Genomic DNA, 21,315 nt, shown 5'->3' with positions numbered 1-21,315 from the left:
GGCTGCGCCCCCGAGACAAACGTTCCAGTTGCTCTATTGCTCGCTGCCTTGGTGTTTACCGAAAGTCAGGCCGGGATCAGGTTTCCGCCGCCGCCCCCATCGAGGCGAGACAAGGAGCCTTGTGCTGCTGCTCCGGAGTCGGGGGNCTTAAACGTCTTTAAACAGGGATTTTTCCGTATTTGCCACAACTGCTTTTAATTCAGCTTTTAACCTCTGTGGAAAAACTGGTGCTTTGTGGCCAGCCGCGTGTTTTGGGGTCCCTGGAGGGGTTGACGCATCTCCCTGCATTCTGGAGGTGGGCGCCTCCCCTGTGGAAGCGGAGTGACTTATCTGTTCTTAGCCAAGTAGGCCTACAGATGAACCTTCTAGCAGATGATACTTATTTTTCCGTGAAATAAGTTTCACTAATACAATGTTATATTTCATTGGTATCTCAAGCCGGCGTGGGGGAGATATTTAGGACGCTCTTTATAAATAAGTACTATGTCTAGGAGTTTGTCTAAATAAAGAATTTCTTTAATGCCAAAATGAAGGCTAAATTCTCTTAATATGAGAACAACTAGAGCATTAGGTAAGTTTTCATTTGAGATCTTGTTGTCCTGTATTTCATGACCGCAGTCTCAACGCTGTGATCTGGAGAATCTTGACCTATAATGCCACCCAACTGTGTGGAAGAGTATTTATTTATTAAGTCATACCAGCCTTGCTAAAAATCTGGGAGGTCTTTTAAGTAATGGAAAAAAAAAAAATGTGGCGGCGTTTGAGGAGACTAAATTTACTTTTCCTAACTTTGCATTGTGATGGAATAGCTGCATTTTAACACTCACTTGGGGAAAAATAGAGTGTAATAGTAAGTTTTACAATGATTAAGGCTTTAAATGACTGACTTTAGAACCTTAGAAAATAATGTCAGTGTGCATAGGTTCCAAGAAAATTTTCATGTGTCAAAAGTTACATTCACAAATGTTTTGTGTGAAGAATCTCTACATAATGTCAAAGTGTAGGTTTCTTGAAATGGAAATTGAAGTACTAGGTAGGACTGTGTGTCCCTCTCGACTGCTGGGGATATTGTTCCCCTCAGTTGCCAGAGCTATTACAGGATTGGAATGTGGTTCTTGAAGATTTCCTTTCTGGCCAATGGTGAAAGACCTGAGGAGTTGTCTTATTGTTTTAGAAAATGAAGGTGCTTTATTTCAAAAATTTAGAATGTGAGACTCCGCTCAGTGTCTTAATGTGCCCTCACTAAAGTGACCGTTATATTCTACCTAGAGTTTCTGTGGTGAGTGACACCTATGGACAACTTGTTGGGGTTGGGTGACTAAATTGGTAATACAAGAAAGGGCTCCTTGTGAAAGATTGCTTTGAAGAGTTTTGCTATTGATCATGCAAGGATTGTTTCTCAGAGAAGGGAGCCTAGCCAAGTGCTCTTTGCAGATGGGCCACCATATGTTTTATGCCTGGATCCATATAATTTGCCATAGCACCCTATATACCCCTGCATTTTACTTAATTCAGCTTCAGCATATCTTATTTCATTTATTATAAACTGGTGATTGCAAAATCACACGTGCAGTCCTGGCCTCAAGGAAATGGTCTTGAATGGTGAAGTCTTTGTGGGTCTAGAGCTTTCCCTAATGATTCAAAGCTTTTAAGCACTTTCATTAACTGGAATGAAAATAGTATCACACCAATCATAGATGACCTGACTCCAAAATTGGAGAGATCTGTAACTGAGGTTTTGATTTCTGCCTTTAGAAAATGAAAAAAAAAGAACTTTTATACTCTGCCCCTTCCCCCCACTTTAAGCAAATCTCTACAATTCCTGAATGGAGATCCAATATGGGAGTTACTTGCTTATTCATACACTTGATGGCCTTGTTGGCTACATCCTTGAGATTGTTTCTGCTCTGCATTGTCTTGGCATTTTGACAGGAAGCTTACTTTACCACCTATAACAGGCAAAGTGTGCACTGTCATTATAAATTCATGAAGCCTGGATATTTCTGGGTGTATGCTGCAAATTAGTCATTATTACAGGAGCCTGCAATAGGGCTGAAATTGCTGACCCAGATCCACTCTCTAGTTAGCCCTCCTCTTTCCCATCATCTCTATTTGAAAAGGCTGTTAGAAACCTCATCCCAAACAAAAGAACCCAAGGAGTTCTGTTTAATGTGTCATTACTTAAAAGAATCAGCACCTGCCTACTATAAAAAGGAATGGCCACGTGGAGGGAGTGGGGGAAGAAGGAAAAAGGAGGTGGGAATCTAAATTCTTTTCTGAACAGTTGCATCTGCATTTCATGGTCTTCTTACTTTGGATATTTTATGACTATTTGAAATAATTACAAGTAAATGTATGCTCGGATAGATTTTATAGACCATAAAAAGAACAAATAGGCACTGGAAGTTTAGCGGAAAGTTCTTGTGCTGTCATTTAAATTGTAGTCTAGGAGCCGTTCATTACTGAGCCATCTTGGCCCAGTTTTCATTTCCTTGCTTTTTGCTTACTAGGACTCTGATTTTAAAAGAAAAACATAACTGATACGGTAGTTGCTTAACTCTTTTTTTTTTTAAGCCATCACCTACTGTTGTGAGAGTCAGGAATGTGAAGATGTGATTTGAGGAAGGAAAATGGGATTTGAGGAAAGGCTTTGCACCCTGGGCTACCCTCTACCCATTTTTGATCCAGCCAGGACAAGGCCTGGAGTATCCCTTTGTCTTGATTTTTCCCAGCTGTAAAATGGCTTTTAATGCCTTTGAGGTTGATTGGTTTTTCTGAGTAAAAACAGTTGAAAGTGACTTGATCTACTTTGGAGAGACGAATTCTATAAATACAGGAGCTGCTTTTATCAACTCTGGAATGAGTAAACATGAAATAGGCCAAACACAGGAAGGTGTGCTTGTGATTTTTTTTTTTAAGTGTGATTTAGTGATACCTGATAAACCTGTAGCTCCAAAGTATTAAATTATTTTATTTTTTTTTAACTCAGGTTAAAATAAATACCCAATCTAGACTACATTTTTCCCTTCTTGGTCTTTGAAATTTAAAAACAGTAGGGAGGTGGCTTGAGGGGTGGTCATCTCATAGTCTTTTCTGCTGAATTCAAGCTAGAAACAGATTACAGGCTATTTCATTCAGGCTTAAAAATACTTTAATACTGAAAAGATTAAAATATCTTTCTGAAACATTATTAGGTTTAGTTTTAAGTCTTCATCAGATGAAGTCCTAAATCTTGATAGTATCCTGAAGTTTTGGTGTCCATGTCTTCAAATAATTATATATTTAATAATACTCTGTTTTTTCTCATCTAGAATTGGAATTACAAGATATTTTATGACTGGAAAAGATCACAAAGTTCATTTTAGAACAGTCTCCATTTCTCATCTGAGGAACCTAAGACTTCAAAGCATTGAAACTTCCTCCAGTGTAAAGACCTAAAAAGAACATGGAAGTAACACAAAATACATGATACTATTAGTTTCTATAAAACTTGAGGTGGATGATTAAGAAAAGTATTTTCCTTTTCACTAATTCTAGAGTTCCCACTTTAAGGACCAGAATATCAAATTGATTGGCACATACAACTGGCCTAGTATTGTCAATTCTTGCATCTTTTTAGGCTTTGAGAGGTTTTTATTTTTTTATATGGGAAGTTAGGGGCAAAACACCATTTGAAAATTGACTTTTATTTATTTTTTAATTTTTCATTAAATTTATTATTTTTTTTTTTTAATTTTTATTTTTGAGACCGAGAGACAGGATCATGAGCAGGGGAGGGACAGAGAGAGAGAGAAAGAGAGAGACACACACACAGAATCTGAACCAGGCTCCAGGCTCCCAGCTGCTGGCACAGGGCCCGACGCCGGGCTTGAACCCACAGACTGTGAGATCATGACCTGAGCCGAAGTCAGGTGCTTAACCCACTGAGCCACTCAGGCGCCCCGAAAATTGACTTTTAAATAGTAGGCCAGTAGTAGGTGGTTTTTCATTACTTTATTTAGCTTTGCTTAAATCGATAGGTGTGTCAGAACTGTCGACTTAAGGAAAAGGTCATTTGTATATGTTCTAAGAATTCTGTGTGCTCTATTTCCCTGGTTCTGATAAAACACAGTTGGTGCAATCATCTACCTGCACAGCATGATTTCAGTGTCGTGACCTTTTTGATTGAGTGTACCCTTCCTCATGATTTGCTTGGGATCGAGGAGCCCAATGGTGATGGGTGTTGAGGGAGAAGTAAATAACGTAGCTTGGTTAAATGGTCCACTTTATTTTTTTTTAAGAGACCATTTATTCTTTGTAGCATCCAGGAGACTGTAGGTTTATATACAGTTTGTCAATAAACATCCCTAAGGAAATGCAGAATAACCCAGTGTCTAGATTTCTTGATCTTGTTACCCTATCGCCGTACTAGAATCAGGTAAGGATATTTTAACTAAGGCTATCATTTAGGGGTCCCTACCTAAGGTATGGAACCTTAATCATGGTTTTGTGCTTTCCAAAGCAATTGAGTTACATTCTTAGCAAAATCCAAAATTCACATCTTTAACTTGGCCTTAGAGCAAAGGAATCTTTCTCAAAATCTGTAAACAATAGCAAAGTTGATTTTTAAAAAATTCCATTTAATTTTAACGTAAGAATACTGGGCTTAGATTTATGTTCCCTCATAGTGCTTCATGATTTAAAGTTTTAAGGTAACTGTGTGCAGTTTTTCCACCAGTGGCTTAATTTGTGAGGGAAACAGAAGCACCATGCTACCCTAGTTCTGAAGGCTTTCTTAAAAATAGGAGTATATGAAGTAGAACAAACAGTTCCCAAAGGACAGTGTCATTTTCTCCTGTAGCTCAGGAAGTTAGGAAGCATTTTAAAACGTTTCGTCTTATCTTTTTTTCTCATAGGTGACTGCCAACAGCCGGCCCAATGTCGAATCCAGAAATGTACCACGGACTTTGTGTCCCTGACTTCACACCTGAACTCTGCCATTGACGGCTTTGACTCTGAGTTTTGCAAGGCTCTGCGTGCCTATGCTGGCTGCACCCAGCGAACTTCAAAAGCCTGCCGTGGTAACCTGGTGTACCATTCTGCCGTGTTGGGGATCAGTGACCTCATGAGCCAGAGGAATTGTTCTAAGGATGGACCCACATCTTCTACCAACCCCGAAGTGACCCATGACCCTTGTAACTATCACAGCCACTCAGGCGCCAGAGAACACAGGGGAGGGGACCTGAACCCTCCCAGTTACCTTTTTTGTGGCTTGTTCGGAGATCCTCACCTTAGAACTTTCAAGGATCACTTTCAGACGTGCAAAGTGGAAGGAGCTTGGCCACTCATTGATAATAATTACCTTTCCGTTCAAGTGACGAATGTGCCCGTGGTCCCTGGATCCAGTGCCACTGCTACAAATAAGGCAAGTTTACTTTTTTCCTTCTTACAACTCGCAGACGTGTGATTCTTCAGACAATTTTTGAAGTATGATACAAAAGACCTAGTTGAAAAGGAACTTTTTCTTGTTCTTGGCATGCAATTAACAGGGTGAATAAAGGATTAAATGAAAATCATTTAGTGAAGAATTTCTCACTGGAATTCTAGGGCTTATGTAAAATGTGGGTCTAAGTTTAACACTAAGCAGTGATATGGGAGGGGAAAAAAACAACCCTGAAGTTGAGTTCTCTACGGAAAAGGCGGGCCTGTTTAATGGGGAAATGTGTACTCTTTTTCTTTCTGTGAAGTCTTTTTTGAGTGTGACTCTTGTTGAAGAAATCCGTGTTCCAATTTATCAGATGACCAAAGTGGGTGTTCCAAGTAAAGAAAGCTGTGAAACCTGGGGCAATAGCCCATCAGGAAACATATTTTATTGGAAATTTGGAAGCTGTAGTAAAATATAATGGCTATAAGCCAGCTTCCCAGTGGCAAAGCCACAATTGTGTTTTAGTTATTGTCGTGACCAAGGAATTTTAGAATTGGCTATTGTGGAGCAGTGATGTATAATCCCTGTGTAATCACAGGATAACAATTTAATTAAGACGCTGAGGGGAAAACTGACAAAATTAAGTTAAGCTTGCCCTGCCTCACTTACCTTGTCTCTGTTCGTGTGTGTGTGTGTGTGTGTGTGTGTGTGTGTGTGTGTGTGTGTGTGTTTGAGGGAAAGAAGCTAATACTAAATAGAGGACATTTGAACCAACTTGAAAGCACCACTGTCAGTGCAACTAGGTGGAAGGGCTATGAACTGGATTCCCAGTTGGCAGTCAGTGCTAATTCAGGCATTAGTAAGTAAATACAGAGGTCAAAAAAGGTTTTCCAGAAAAAAGACTGTCCCAAGTAACCAGCTCCTTCCCGGTCTCCCCCAACTACAAAATCACACATACAGACTATCTCATCTTGTTCGTTTTCCTTTGTTTATCACTTGCTTTAGACTAAAATACAGTTGACACGGATCAAGCTTTTGTAATATTTATGACTGCTCTTCAGATTCCCAGACACCCTCCCTTGCCTCCAAACACGTGGCATATTTTTAAGTGAATTTAAATTATTTTACTTGGCATTTTGTGGAGGTAATTTTACAACTCCTCCGGAGATATCTGGAGACACCCAGGGGTGTCACAAATCTATGATTAGAAGTCATTTCTCTGAACAAAGAAGTCTGTTACATTAGTCCAGACATTTTAGGGGGACTCAAAAATGTTTACACTTTAACTCCCAGTAAAAGCCCAGGCTTGCCTTTCCAAATCCTACATCTCAAATAAACTTTACCTCCTCTGGTTTTTATAAGTATGCAAATAATTTTTCCTGTCTGTGTATTAAAATATGTATTAGCTGTAAATTAGGGTAGACATTTATACAATCATGAACTTATAACACACATGATGGCCAAAAATCCATCATTGCTGCAGAGTCATAGTGCATAAAACCTGGGAATAGTCTTTGGAAAAACATGAGACTGAAGAGTCCAGCAGGAAGTTGCACTGGGAGTGGAGAGAGACCTCATTGATTGTGTAGATAATTGAGGGCTTAGAGGGCCTTCAACAATACTTTCGAGATTAGTAAGTGCTTTGTGCATGGGAAAATATTGGTTCTTTTCACAAGCCCTAAATTTAATTTTCCATGTCTTTCATCCAATCGCGTGTCACTTTTACTTGTTCTTTAGCCTTTCAGAATTCTATACTTTTTACCGATCCTGGTGGAATTATTTGGGGGCAACCAATTTTCTTATGAGTATTAATATTTCCTAAATGGAACAGTTGACACTGAAGTACTGTAGGTCATTCCATTTCAGTTGTGATCGAATCTGTCATCATTTTTAGCAAAGAAATAAAAAAGTACAACTTTGTTTTCTCCCTCAGTTTCGTAACGATCAAGTGTTTCACCCATTCCAAAGAGGATGTGGGAGAAAAACTGTCCTCTGACTTAAATGCAAGCAGACAATGAGAATGCGTGGTCTTTGAGTGCACTGTTGGAAAGCAGTTCCCCACATCTGGTGACCATGCTGTTTAGCAGCAGATGCCTCCACGGTTTCACGACCACTGGGAGTTGTGGGTTTTGGGGTTTTTTTTTTTTCTCCTTCTACTTTTTGCAACTCTGCAAAGCCCCCCAAAATATCTGGAAGGTTACTGCTGAAGACCTGTCTCAATGCTGATATGACTTGTGCTGGTGAAACACAACTAAAGGCCTAAAATTTTGCGGTGCAATTTCCTTTTACCTACCCAGGACCAAAATAAAACCTTTTAAAAATTCTAGGCAATGAAAAATGATGGTAATAAAAGTAAAAGTGCTCTGAGGCAAAAAGTAGTAGGAAATAAGTTCCAAAAAAGATCTGATTGTTTTCTTTTTCCCCTGATGTCTACTGCAATACTTTCTTCAAAAATCTTTCAGATCTTTTTGCATGAGTCTCAGCTTTACTGAGACCTCAAACACATACATAGACCAGCTCCTTAATAACTTAGCACTGCACAGTAGAGACCCTGTATTATCCCTGGGGTCAAGCATCTTTAATGACGCACGTGCTCAGTGTCACTAGATTTAAAAGCTGACTATTTAAATGCTATGGTAGAGGCTGGCCTACTGTGCTGCTGAAACTGTTGTATGTAAGCACTCCGTCATTTCACTGTCTTCAGCTCTGAACTAAAGCACGGAACCCCGGTGTTAAGCTCAGTGAGGGTCTAAAGATAATTCCTCAGTCCTGGGAACCTGGCTTCCTGAGCAAGCCGTATTCTAGGTCATCTATGTGATCTCTACCTCCCCCTAAATACCTTTCCATCCTCACAAAAAGACAAAATGAAGGGGAACAAAAATCTAAATGGAGTGAAAGGTCATCTGTATTTAAGGGATCATTTGGTAGTAAGCCTTTTTCTTTGTCCACAGAGCAAGCAGTGAGTTTAGGGCAGCAAGACCTGCAGCACTCAGCAGTGTGGCCTCATCCCCCCTTGTCTACTTTCTGTCCTCCTTCCCTGGGAAACTTAGCGTGGTTTTCCAGTTGGTCGTGATGGGCACAGGTATGCCTCCTCCAGGCCACTCTCTCCGTCAGGCCCTCCACCAGCCGGTCTCCCTCTCTTGAGAGGAGTCCTATGTGGTCGCTACCTTGCCAGGTACGTGCGTTCCTAAAGGGGAGGCCAGAGCTAGCTTTTTTATCTCTACCCAGGGGCTAGAGGGGTTTCTGACACAGCTGCACACCCTGGCTGAGATCCACACCAGCTCTGGGCCATCTTCCCCACCTCTGGCTGTGAGCGGCGGCTTTAGCCCTGCAGGCCCCGGAGAAGAGAGGTGAGAGGGACAGGCCTCGAACTGGCAGAGTGAGCTAAGTAGGAAAGAAAAACAGTTTTTGTTTTGCGGGGAAAGGTGACCACACTGCTTAGGCTCCAAAGAGGACACATGTGCATATCTCTCCTGGGCCTTGGACAAATAAGGCGGGTCGTGTGGAAAGAAGTCTCTTGTACATTCTCTTTGCCAGCCCCTTCATCTCCACTTCCCTCTGTGTATCTATGTATTTCTGTTTAAGTGGACTCAGGCTTTGTTGTGTGCCATGATTACAGAAGGTGATTTTGGAGTAAATTTGATGAAGAGATTCACAAATGTATTCCTAGTAGCATGTATTAAAATTGCCAGTCTCTCGGGGTGCATTTATTTATTTGTTTGTAATGTTTTATTTCCGAGAGCGACAGATAGCGTAATCCAGGGAGGGTTAGAGGGAGAGGGAAATATAGAATCTGAAGCAGGCTCCAGGCTCTGAGCTGGCTGTCAGCACAGAGCCCAACGTGGGGCTCGAACCCATGAACCATGAGATCATGACCTGAGCTGAAGTCGGACGCTTAACCGACTGAGCCACCCAGGTGCCCCTCTCGGGGTGCATTTAAAACGATTCCTTTACCAAACAAGTTTCAGAAATACATTTATTGTACACCTAAACAATGGGAATACTTTTTAAAATGATTTTCTACAAATTCTTTGGATACCTGTGATCTACTTTTCCATTTATTTTAATGTAATCTTGTTTTTGTGCATCATTCTGGCTTTGTAGTCCTGTCCTTCAGTCTTAGTAAAACAAAATTAAAAGAAAGAGGGGAGACTGGGGATGACAGCAAGCACCTTTATAAATCTGCTACAGAATTTTCCATGCTTCCTCCTTTAGAAGGTGGTTTACGTTAAGGGGTTTGCATTCGGGAAAGAGGTGTGTTCTTTGTCTTGGCCAAGCCACCTGACTGTTGGCCAGGTGGGTGAGCACTCTGAGGTGCTTGTTCCACGGGCTTCCAGCTCTCGATAACCCTGTCGGCAGTAGAACTTAGCACCTATCCAAAGCATGGGTGGAAGAGGCCAGGCCCAGCAGTTAGTTACCTACGTATTTATTAAAGTCCATGACTATCCCTAATTCTCATATTTGAGCTACTTTCTAGGAAATTCATAGACACTTCCACTGGTTGTCAATACCAGAGATATAGGAAGACTTAGATTGTTTGGTTCATTCTTGCTTTCTGTCTCCTTCAAACTATAACCCAAGATGTTCCCTTCAGCACATGAGGCCCTAGAGCATGGTTTTGGGTCCTCTGCCCCTTTCTGATGCCCCTTCACATCAGAAGCTGTTGTTTCGCATGTAAGCCACTGTTCTGGATCATTCTCTGTTGATTACAAAATCAAAGCGAGATGTGCCTGCATTTCAAAGGCTTTCAGCTGTCAATTTAAGTGTATCTCTGGATGAAGGTTGAGAAGACTGTCTTCTTTTGAACCTAGGCCTACTACATTTTCTCTGTAGCCAAGCTTTTGCCCCCCCCGCCACCATTCTGTTTTTAGCAGAGATGTCTGAGCTACACAGTGATGATCATTCTTATTTTTATCAACTAAGGAAGATGCCTCATACTTCCATAGGCAGGATTGTATTTTGTATCTATGGACACGGTTCTTGCATGCTGGCTGCATTGTTAGAGGGGACAGTGGTATTTTCTTTGAGAATATAGAAGCTTTTACTTCCAGAGATCAGAAACTCTTGTAGGTACACGTAACTAACGTTTAAAGGTTGAAATTTCTCTTTATTTTGTTATTATTATCTCTTATGCACTTGCCATCTCTTTTAAGATTATTCCTTGTTGGGCACCTGGGTGGCTCAGTCCGTTGAGTCCGACTTCGGCTCAGGTCATGATCTCACGGTTGATGAGTTCGAGTCCTGCGTTGGGCTCTGTGCTGACAGCTCAGAGCCTGGAGCCTGCTTCGGATTCTGTGTCTCCCTCTCTGCCCCTCCCCCACTCATGGTGTCTCTGTCTCGAAAATAAGTAAAAGTTAAAAAAAAAAAAAAAAGATTGGTCCTTGTCCTAGCATTTGCAAAAATGTTGGGGGAAAAAAACGTTAAGATTGATTGAGGCATATTGGGGAACAGATGGGAAAAAAGTTTGCAATTGTAACTCCCTGCTCAGTGTAATCATTTCTCTGATAAAGTGTATGATTAACTTGGTGCTGCATTTGAACCACCAAGCTTTGCAGGGCGTACCGTGGGATTGGTGACGGAGAGGCAGAGGTGATACCAGTCTCTGGGTGTAAGCACATAGCAAATCAGCACTCGGTGGAGAGCTTGTGTGTATAACAAGCCACTCAGGGTTTTTTTCTGGAACATCAGTGGCCCACATTCATAAGCTGGTTTCAGATGTTCCTACTTAGCAAGTTGTCACAGGTGTCATGAAGGGCCAGAGAGAGGGCCCAGAGGTAACCCCTCCCCCCTGGTCCCTGTCACAGGTCACCATTTTTACTCCTGGTATTTGGCACAGTCTCCCTTCCCACCCACCATGGCCAACGTGGCCCCTCTCTTGAACCTTCATTTCCTTTCCCATATACCCTAGAAGGGTCCAGAATCCTGGCTCCTACTTTTGAAAGGTTTGTATTTAATAACCAAAAGCTTTCCAGAATTTGACTGTCAGAGTCACCAATTCTTAAATTCATCTTTCTGGGTCCCATCTCCTCTTTAAAATCCATGAAAGCATATCTTCTCCCTGACTTTATTTACTTCTTGTCAAAACAAGACTGAAACAGTAAATGGGGTGCCTGGACGTCGGTTAGGTGTCTGAGTCTTGATCTGGGTTCAGTTCATGAATTCCAAGCCCCACATTGGGCTCTGCGCTGACGGTGTGAAGCCTGCTTGGGATCCTCTCTCTCTCTCTCTGCCCTTGCCCTTGCTTGCTCTCCATCTCAGAATAAACTTTTTTTTCGAAGATTGAAACAGTAAATAGTTTTTAGAAGAAAAGTCAGTTTAATTCCGAGTGGTCGTGTTCTTCCTTTGTCCTTTCCTGTTTCCTGCCTAGCTCCTGTTTTATAGGAAACAAGATTATAAGGCCACAGGCCCAGGGAGGACTCAACTTTGCTTCATACAGGTTCAGTAAATTTCCTGGAGGTCAAAGGATTTCCAAGTGTATGTGAGGGGAGGAAGGAGGAGGAGGAGAAATTATTACCTGTATGATTTATCTTTTAGTGTGAAAGATCATGCTGTATGATGAATGAGCCTGCCTTGGTGGTTCTTTATGCTGTACTTTCCATACAAGCTCCATCCTCCTGTGGTTACGTGCATGAAAATCCTCTGGGTCGTAGTCTTTTACCATCATCTCCACTCTCTAGAATGAAGAGACTTAGAAGAGGGTAGTAGAAACCATCGAAAATTGTGTGAACTTTGTGTCTGCGTATCTGTTAAGCCCTGTATTTTGAGTCATTCTTCTCTGTGCCCCTCCTCCTGTCCCAGCTGTGGTTTAGGAGGAGGAGGAGACCTTCAAAATAACCCCTCATTTGTAAATGAAATGAACCCAAGTCCTGCCCTAGCCTGGCAGGCACAGACCTCACACCAGAGGCACAGACCAAGTCTGATACACAGCTGACAGTTAGAACTTCTTTTACTGTCACATTTCTAAATATCTCTAGCTGCCATGTTAAGTTTTCTTTGGGTCAACATTTTGAGAGGAAGGGGCGAGAAGGAAACACTGGATGGTTGGTACTTTTTTTTGTTGGCTTCAGTTAATGCTAACCAAACAGTGTCTGCCTGTGTGGAATGTGGCACGTTAAAAGAGTTACCTACAGTGCTGAACAATGGGAATTCTACCTTACCCATTTTGTCTTTATTTGTTTTGACTGCAGTAGAACTTGCTCTTCCACTGTTGTGAATTTTGTGTTCTCGTGGGTGGAGTAACTTAAGGACTTTTTAAACTGCTCGACTTAAGGGATAACTAACCAGCAGAGCAGCACACATCCAAGGTGCAGAATTGAACCGGACAGGCTTGCAGTGAAAACACAGTGCCGTTGATGGTAGAAAGAGCTTTCGGTGAAGCTGGGTCTGTGGCAAGACAAGTTCCTTGTGTTCTAGTGAGCCAGTTATTTTCAGAGTTGAAGCCAAAAGAATGTTTGGCTAATTGTGGTGGGGTTCTGTGAGTGTTAGAACATCCTATGTGTGCCGTGGGTAAATTGATAATGATGGCGTTTAAACACTAAATTCCCCTCTGCTCTGCATTTGCTCCTGAAATGAGGGGTCAGGGTTTCATCTTTATACCTAAAGATGTGTTCATGTGCCCATGTGTGCCTGTGCGCTCTTGTGGTGTCTCGGTCTTCCTCTCTCCTGCCTCAGGCAAATGAAGACTGAGGCTGTTGCTTTGTAGCAGCATTTCAGTTAAGTGACTTCTTGAAATGCATGGTCATCACCTCCAACCACCTCTGTAGTGAGTGGGCGGGGTTTTTTGCTTTTTTTTTTTTTTTTTAATAGCCCTGGGAACTTGAAATTGAACCTAGAAGTGGTAGAGCAGGAATGTATTGTGAAGACCTTAAGACCCTTTTAGTTTTCAAATCACCTCTCAAAACTGAAAAATGATCAGAAGCTGTGATTTCCTAATCCCAGTTGGTTTGGGCAACAGCTGTGCTGAACCAAGGCCTGGGGCGTTTGCCAGAGGTCCTGCTCTAGGGCCTCAGAATCTGTGGCCCTGCTCCCTCCCCCTGCTTGGAGGGTGATCCCTGAAGGCAAGACCTGCTAGGGCAGATTCCTGCCTCCAGAGTTATGCCTCCAGCCCTGGCTCTCCCCTGTCAAAATACTCGGGGCCTCTGGTCTCAGCACAGTGGCAGCGGAGGCCTGTAACACTGTCCACACTTGCCTGACTTCACATCTAGAAGCATCATGAGTTCTTACACTTGGTGGCCTCCTCATAATGCAGAGTCTGAATACAGCCAACAAACAAGTGCCATATTGAGTCTTCTGAGTAGCTAAGAGTTGAGGTCTAGAGGCCCTCCTTCCTCATGCCCAGCATAGCTTTGCCCTGCTCTGTACAAGGAAGCTGGCCTATTTCACTGTCTGGGAGCACATTTATACGTACAGCTTCCCTGTCGTAAGTACACAAAAGTTATTCATTGGAAGTCGACATTTTTGTGCCTGTCTTCTTTTATGTGTCATCCCTGGGTCTGCTTCCCTTCCACTCTTGTGTATTCTTTCCAGCCACTGAGCTTAATGCTTCTCCCGTGGACCACCCTTGCAGCTTCAGCTGTGGGTGTCCTTCGCCTCTGGTTTGGTTTCTTCTTTCTCCATCCACTGCCAAGAACCCCTCCAGCAGCCAAGGCAGCCCTTGTTCCTGCATGTATTACCTGGGGCAACTCTGAAGAATAAATAAGTCTGATCCATTCCATTTCTCTGGAATCCTGGAAGTGCGCCTAGAACAGAGCTCTGTGGGAAGAGATTCTGAGGGTAGAGACACCTATTTTGATAGCTCTTTTGAAGGTAGCAGGCCTCCTCTTACACACATGTACTGTCTTTCTGCCAGTGCCTAAAAAAAAAAAAAAAGTGCTTTTGTAGGCCTTACAGTCAGCCTTCCTGTATGTAGATTCTTGAAATATAGGTTAAGTCGTCATTGTAGAATTACATTTCAGTTACTAACCATCTCAACATTTGCCCGTAAATACTGTATATAATACTCTCCTGTGTCTTTTTTAATTCAAGTATACTTCCCATACAGTGTCACTGGTGTCAGGTCTACAACATAGTGATTCAACAACCCTATACATTATACAGTGTTCACTACGATAAATATAGTCACTGTCTGTAACTGTACAACATTACAGTCTTACTACTATATTCCCTTTGTTGTCCTTGTCATCTCTGTAAGTTACTTATTTTATACCTAGAAGTTTGTACCTCTTAACCTCCTTTATATTTCACCCATCCTTCCACCCCCACCCCCACCCCAGCAACCACCAGTTTGTTCTTTGTATTTTGAATCTGTTTTTTAGATCCACATGGAAGTGAAGTTATATAGTGCTTTTTCTCTGACTAATTTTACTTAGGGTAACACCCTCTGCGTTCATCCATGTTTTTGCAAATGGCAGCACCATGTTGCATGTACATATAGGTACACATCCTCTTTATCCATTCTACCTTCAGTAGACACTTGGGTCGCTTCCATATCACGTTTGACGCTACTCTTTGAATTAGTTTCCATTTTCCTGGAGTAAATATCCAGCAGTGGAATTACCAGATGGTATGACCTTTACTTTTAATTTTTTTGAGGAATCTTTATACCGTTGTCCATAGCGGCTGTGGCACCTGACTTCACCAGTTTACATTCCTACTAGTGCACGAGGGTTTCCTTTTCTCTACTATTCACCAATACTGGTTATGTCTTGTCTTATTAATACTGTCCCTCCTGCCTGGTGTAAGGTAATCTCTCATTGTGGTTTTCATTTGCATTTGCCTGATGATTAGTGATGTTGACCATCTTGTTACGTGTCAGTCACCCAACATTCAAGAGATTATGGTCTGTTTTCTTCTAGGAACTTTAATGGTTTGCAGTCTCTCATTTAGGTCTTTAATCCATTTTTATTTTATTTTTACGGTGTAAGAAGTGGTCCACTTTTTCCAACACCATATAGTGGAGAGACTCTTTTTTCTGTTGTAAGTTCTTGTGCTACTTTGTTATAGATTAATTGAGCATTTAAGCATGGGTTTCTTTGTGGACTCTCTGTTCCATTTATTTATGAGTCTGTTTTTGTGCCAGTACCATACTGTTTTGATTACTACAGTTTTGTATTATAGTTTGATATGTGTCTGTTTTTGTGCCAATACCATGCTGTTTTGATTACTACAGTTTTGTATTATAGTTTGAAATCAGGGATTGTGATGCCTCCGATTTTGTTCTTTTTCAACACTGCTTTAGCTACCCAGGGTCTTTTGTGATTTCATACACATTTTAATTCTAATTCTGTGTAAAATGCTGTTGGTATTTTGATAGAGATTGCATTTGATCTGTAGATTGCTTTGGGTAGTTTAGACATGTTAACGCTATTCTACTCCATGAGCATGGTATATCGTGTGTATTTTTTGTCTTAAATTTCTTTCATCATTGTTTTATAGTTTTCAGAGTAGAGGTGTGTCAACTACTTGGTTAAATTTATTCCTAGGTATTTTCTTCATTTTGATGCAATTAAAAATGAATAGTTTTCTTAATTTCTCATTTTGAGAGCTTCTTAGTAGTGTAGAGAAAGGCAGATCTCTGTATATTAATTTTGTGTCCTGCAACTTTACTGGATTCAGTTATTCTAATAGGTTTTTGGTAAGGTCCTTAGGGTTTTCTATATATAGTGTCAATGTCATCTGCAAATAGTGACAGTTTTACTTCCTCCTTACCAATTTAGAATGATTTATCTTTCTTGTCTGATTGCTGTGGCAAGAGTGGACACCCTTTCATTCCTGATCTGAGAGGAAATTGGTCCTGAGAAGTAAAGAGTAGATGTTTTAGACCTAGCAGTAGAGCTTGTGAATTTTTTCCTTTGAAGCATGTACCCTTATTGGAGTGGTTTATTTTTGTTCACACTAGAGGACTTCGTGTAGAGGCTGTGTGCCAACTTACCTAAGTAAAACGGTCTGTGAGCAGTGGTTCTCTTACCCTCCCTTAGAGGTGCCTATTTTTTCAACCTATAATTGCACCCAGAGAATCTAATGAAGGAGACATCTCAGCTGATTATGTGGAATAGAATTCATCTCAGCACAAACAGAATTTTAACCAGGTACTTATCAAAATTGTGTTTCTCTGTGTTCCATCCTAACTTCTGGATTATTTCGGTTTAGTTTGTTGGTGCATCTTACTCCAAGAGATAGGAGTCCCTTGATCTGAGAGTCCAGTTCTGGAATTTGAGGATTCTGACAAGGTCCTGCACTTAAAGTGCTGAATAGCCTGACTAACCACTGATAGTTGTTTCTTCCAAAATAGAATAAGCACAAGTAGTTAAGTGTACAACCTTCAGGGAATTCTGCTGTTTGAAAACCTCTGCGCAGCACTTAGCAAAGCTGTTGAGCCTGGGGGAGCTCTTTTCTGTATCTTGGCAAAGCAGGGCCTGGGTTTTCCTTTGTTGGCTACCTTCTTGTTCTTTTAATGCATTTTCTTTTCATGATGGAAAGGAGAGGCAGGTGCCCTTAAAGTCTGATTTTTCACAGCAAACCTTAAATCCGTGCATCACAAGTAGAAAGGTTGGTTTGTAGCTGCTATCTCTGTCTTCCTAATAGGCTTGTGGGTGGTAAAGATCTTAGGGAGTGAAACATTAAATATGAATGAGGAGTACTGGAGTAGTTTGTCTGAGGTAGGGGTTGAGAGGGCCTTGGTGGGAAAGGTTTAACAAAAGGCATTGATGTTTTTAAATGCACAGAAATGCCATCCATCAATAATAAATGATGTGGTGTAGAATAGATGTGCCAAATTGAGTTATTACGGCATATGGATCAGTTCATGGAAGGGCGAAAGCAAGCACTATAGCTGGTGTTTTTAAATTATCTGTTTGAGAGCTTTAGAATACAGTTTTGAAGACCCTTTTTTCATACTCTAATAGCTACTAGTTGGCAGTTGAAAACATTTGGCATTTCCAAAAATTCTGAGTTTTGATTTTTTTTAATAATTAGTAAAAATAACCAAATTGTGTTTTTCCGATAACAAGACAGAATCTGAAAATGAATTTCTGGCTCTTTGACAGCTCTGTGCCTTTTTAAGAGCTTGAGTTGTAATTGTAGGAGGAATGACATTACATTACCAAACAGAAGTTGTGTACAACTGTTGCCTGGTGTTATCTGCATTTACCAGATGATTGTATCTCTAGATACCTTTTCAGTACATACTCAAAGTACAGGGAAGCACCAGGAAACCCCTCTAGAGAGCGAGAGAACTAGAACGTGAGTTGGGGGGGGGAGGGGGGGAGTCAGTCTTCAGCAGGGTCCACGCTGAGTACTGGGCTCAATCCCACAACTCTAGGATCATGACCTGAGCCAAAAACGAGAGTCAGATGCTTAACTGACTGAGCCACCCAGACATCCCAAGATTTTGATTCAAGGGCTAATTCTGTACATTTGCTCTGTGAGAATTATTTCACCTAAAAGAGAAAACGAGAAACAAGAGCTTTTGCTGTCTCATAGGGAAAATTACTCCTAGGAAATTGGACAAAAATCTGTTTGATACACTGGGGTATTTGGTAAGTGTAAACCCTAATGCCCAAGTCCAGACTTTGAGTGTTATGTGATCTAGAATTAGGGGAGTTACTGTGAGTGCAGGGGGCGTAGCAGAAGACAGCACTGCGTGAGGTGTCTGAAATGACTCCCGCGTGGGAATTGGCATGCTTCATAACAACACTAGCCTTGGTAAGACATGTGGAACTATTCTGCTCATCTTAATATTGACCCTTGCTTGCCCGTTGAGGAGCTTGGCTGGAATTGGATCTCTGTTATTGTCTCAACAAAATAATTCCTCCTGGTTTTTCCTAGGATGAACAAAACGGTACTTGATTCTTTTAAATAATGTCAATTTAAATTTGAAGTTGGTTATACTAGAAAGACCAGTAACTTAGCTGCTATAGAATCATTGCTTCAGTCCTTGAGTGTGACTGCTCTGGCTGAAAATGAGGACAGTGATTATATGAAAAGTTACAGCCACCCTTATTGGAGCCATCTGTATTAGCGTGCAGCTCTTTCAGGTGCAGAATTTACTTGAATTAATCTTTTCACCTCCAAAAGACCCTGGCTTGCCTTAAAAAAGGCACTTGTCAAACTGTCTTTAGAGCCACCAAATAAATCTATTTTATAGTCCCATTAGATACCTAGCTCCCAATCCCATTCACTCTGGAAGGGCCTATGGTTGGATGCACAACAAATTTCCTGCAATCCTCTCTGGTACACCTCCTCTGGGTTGTTAAGAAGGTGTTGAAATGTGAGGAGGCCAGTAGTGAAATTAAATTGTGGGTCAGGGTAATTAGGAAGGGAGAACACCGAGCATTTTCATAGCACATTGTCTGTTGCAGCTGCAAACAACGGATATGAGTTGAACCAGTTGCTACAGTGCAGCTGGTTCAGATCTGGCTTTATAACTGGCTGAAGTAAAATGAAATGGCTGGAAAATTCCAGTCAAGTAACACCAGTGGGAACATGTGGAATTAAATAGTGTGAGTAAACGCTGGCCGGGTGGAGGAAAAAGACATCAGATATAAACTTGAGGGTGGTGGTGAGGATGTGTATGGGAGTTGGGGAGGGGGCAAACAGCATTTTCTGGCCTTTGTAACAAGGGTGTGTTGTGTACATTAGCCCCCTTGCAGGAGAGGGGAGTTCTGCTCTCTCCCAAGAAGTTTGTAGTGTGGCTGCCCTACCTTCCTCCCGGACTGACGGACTGACGTCTCCTGATTTTTTTTTTCCTTCAAGAAGAAAGAAAGAAATACATCATTACTTCAGGTCCTGACAGTTACAGAAGTGGCAGACTGTTGTCTTTCCTTGTGTGACCCGGAGGCCCTGCCTCTCTCCATAGTCCTCTTCTTCCACCACGTGTACCAGACACGCTGAGTGTGCTGGAGGTGAAGGTTCAGTGTCTTGTAATTGTTATAAATAAGGAAGGAAAGTGGGCTTACTAAAGGAAAGCTTTTGTATTATCGGGGTTTTTTTTTTTTTCTGCTTAATTTGGAGAATTTCGAGTTGGCTCGAGAAAAAATTTTTGAGAAGTTCAAGGGCCGTGGTGCTGTTTGGGGAAAACATTTGCTGTAACTAGGTTGAGGGTATTTATTCTCTGCCAGTGCCCGGGACCTGCATTTGCCAAGTGATTTCCCAGTCCCAGGGATTAGCCAGTCATGTGAAACATTTGATTAAGAGACTTAGAGAAATCTTAGCCAAGGCACGATGGGTGGCTGCTTGCAGGATGGCCCCTTCCTCACCTCTGCTTCGTCTCTTGAGTATTTGTAAGAAAGTTCGCAATGATGAGCCCTGGCGGGTGGATTTATGGTGCAGTGAGGAACCTTTTTAGAAATCAGAGTTCTGTTGTGTGTATTATCAGTTAAGCCCCTTAAGTTTCTACATACCTTAGGAGTCTTTTTTCTCAGAGCAATACCACCACTCAGCTGTTTGGGAGAGAAAATAACAAGTGATCAGTAAAAATTACCTGTATCCCAACAGCAACATGAAAGTTTTTCTTGATGCACATTTCCTGGGTTTGCATTAAATGTTTTTTCTAAGCCTAGAGGACTTTTCTTCCCCTTCACAGGGGCACCTTTCATTCGAGGCAGAAGCAAGCGGGCTGAGTGTGGAGACCTGTCTCCAGCCCTCAGCTGCACACTGGGAGGGATCCCTTCTGTTTCCCTCCCACCCTGTTTAAATTTGTATGTGTTCCATCCCACAGATAACCATCATCTTCAAAGCTCACCGTGAGTGCACAGATCAGAAAGTATACCAAGCTGTGACAGATGACCTGCCAGCCGCCTTTGTGGATGGCAGCACCAGCGGCGGGGATGGCGACACCAAGAGCCTGCTTATCGTGGAGAGGGAGAGCGGCCACTACGTGGAGATGCACGCCCGCTACATAGGGACCACGGTATTCGTGCGGCAGCTGGGACGCTACCTGACCCTCGCCATCCGCATGCCCGAAGAGCTGGCCATGTCCTACGAGGAAAGCCAGGACCTGCAGCTGTGTGTGAACGGCTGCCCCCTGAGCGAGCGCATTGATGACGGGCAGGGCCAGGTGTCCGCCATCCTGGGGCACAGCGCGCCTCGCACCTCGCCGGCGCAGGCCTGGCCTGGCTACACACTGGAGGCCGCCAACGCCCAGTGCCACGAGAAGATGCCAGTGAAGGACATCTATTTCCAGTCCTGTGTCTTCGACCTGCTCACCACTGGGGACGCCAACTTCACTGCCGCCGCCCACAGTGCCTTGGAGGACGTGGAGGTGCTGCACCCGAGGAAGGAACGCTGGCACATCTTCCCGAGCAGCAGCCAGGGGGCGCCCCGTGGAGGCGGTCATTGGTCTGTCCATCTGGGACTCACGTGCTTGATCTTTGTTGTGTTTTTGTAGGGGTTGTCTTTTGTTTTTTTATTTTTTGTCTATAACAGAATTTTAAAATATATATTGTCATAATATATTGAGGAAAAGAGTATATATGTATATACCATGTATATGACGGGATGTTTGTCCTGGGGCACCGCCAGACTGTACATAACGTGCGTGACTGTTTTCATGTATGTTGGATGTAGTGTTCTCGGACCGTATTGATTTTGTTTTGCAGTTTTGTGAAATATTTTATAATGTCCCTGCCGGGGGACCTGTTAGAAAGCACTTTATTTTTTATATATTAAATATTTATGTGTGTACCTGGTTAGTACGTATAGTACATATACACAGACACCATCGCAGCGTCCCCGCCCAAGAGGACCCGTGACGGTGCTCGTAGCTGTTCCTGGCTGTCCACCCCTGCCCTTTCGCTTTGCTACTGATCTGTCACAGTGGGCGCGCAGCTCTCACTCGCCTCCTGCTGGTGGAGCTGCGTCCTTCCTTTGAGCGAGGAGGTCCGTGCCCACCTCTGGCCTCACTCCGTGTTGGA

The 21,315-nt window shown here is 42.4% G+C and overlaps 1 protein-coding gene across 1 annotated transcript in view; it reads left to right on the top strand.

Moving 5' to 3' along the window:
- RGMB (repulsive guidance molecule BMP co-receptor b) overlaps positions 1-21,085 on the top strand; it is a 21,589-nt gene extending 504 nt beyond the window's left edge. Inside the window, exons 2-3 of the mRNA XM_077765208.1 lie at positions 4,896-5,404; positions 20,121-21,085. Coding sequence (XP_077621334.1) covers positions 4,896-5,404; positions 20,121-20,789 — 1,178 coding nt within the window. The 3' untranslated portion in view covers positions 20,790-21,085. The remainder of the gene's footprint in view (positions 1-4,895; positions 5,405-20,120) is intronic.
- The last annotated feature ends 230 nt before the right edge of the window (positions 21,086-21,315 follow it).

This window comes from Crocuta crocuta, unplaced genomic scaffold (assembly GCF_008692635.1).
Source record: "Crocuta crocuta isolate KB4526 unplaced genomic scaffold, BGI_CrCroc_1.0 scaffold645, whole genome shotgun sequence".
NCBI classification, from domain to species: domain Eukaryota; kingdom Metazoa; phylum Chordata; class Mammalia; order Carnivora; family Hyaenidae; genus Crocuta; species Crocuta crocuta.
Note: the sequence above shows the minus strand (reverse complement) of the source record. Positions and strands in the feature narration are given on the sequence as shown.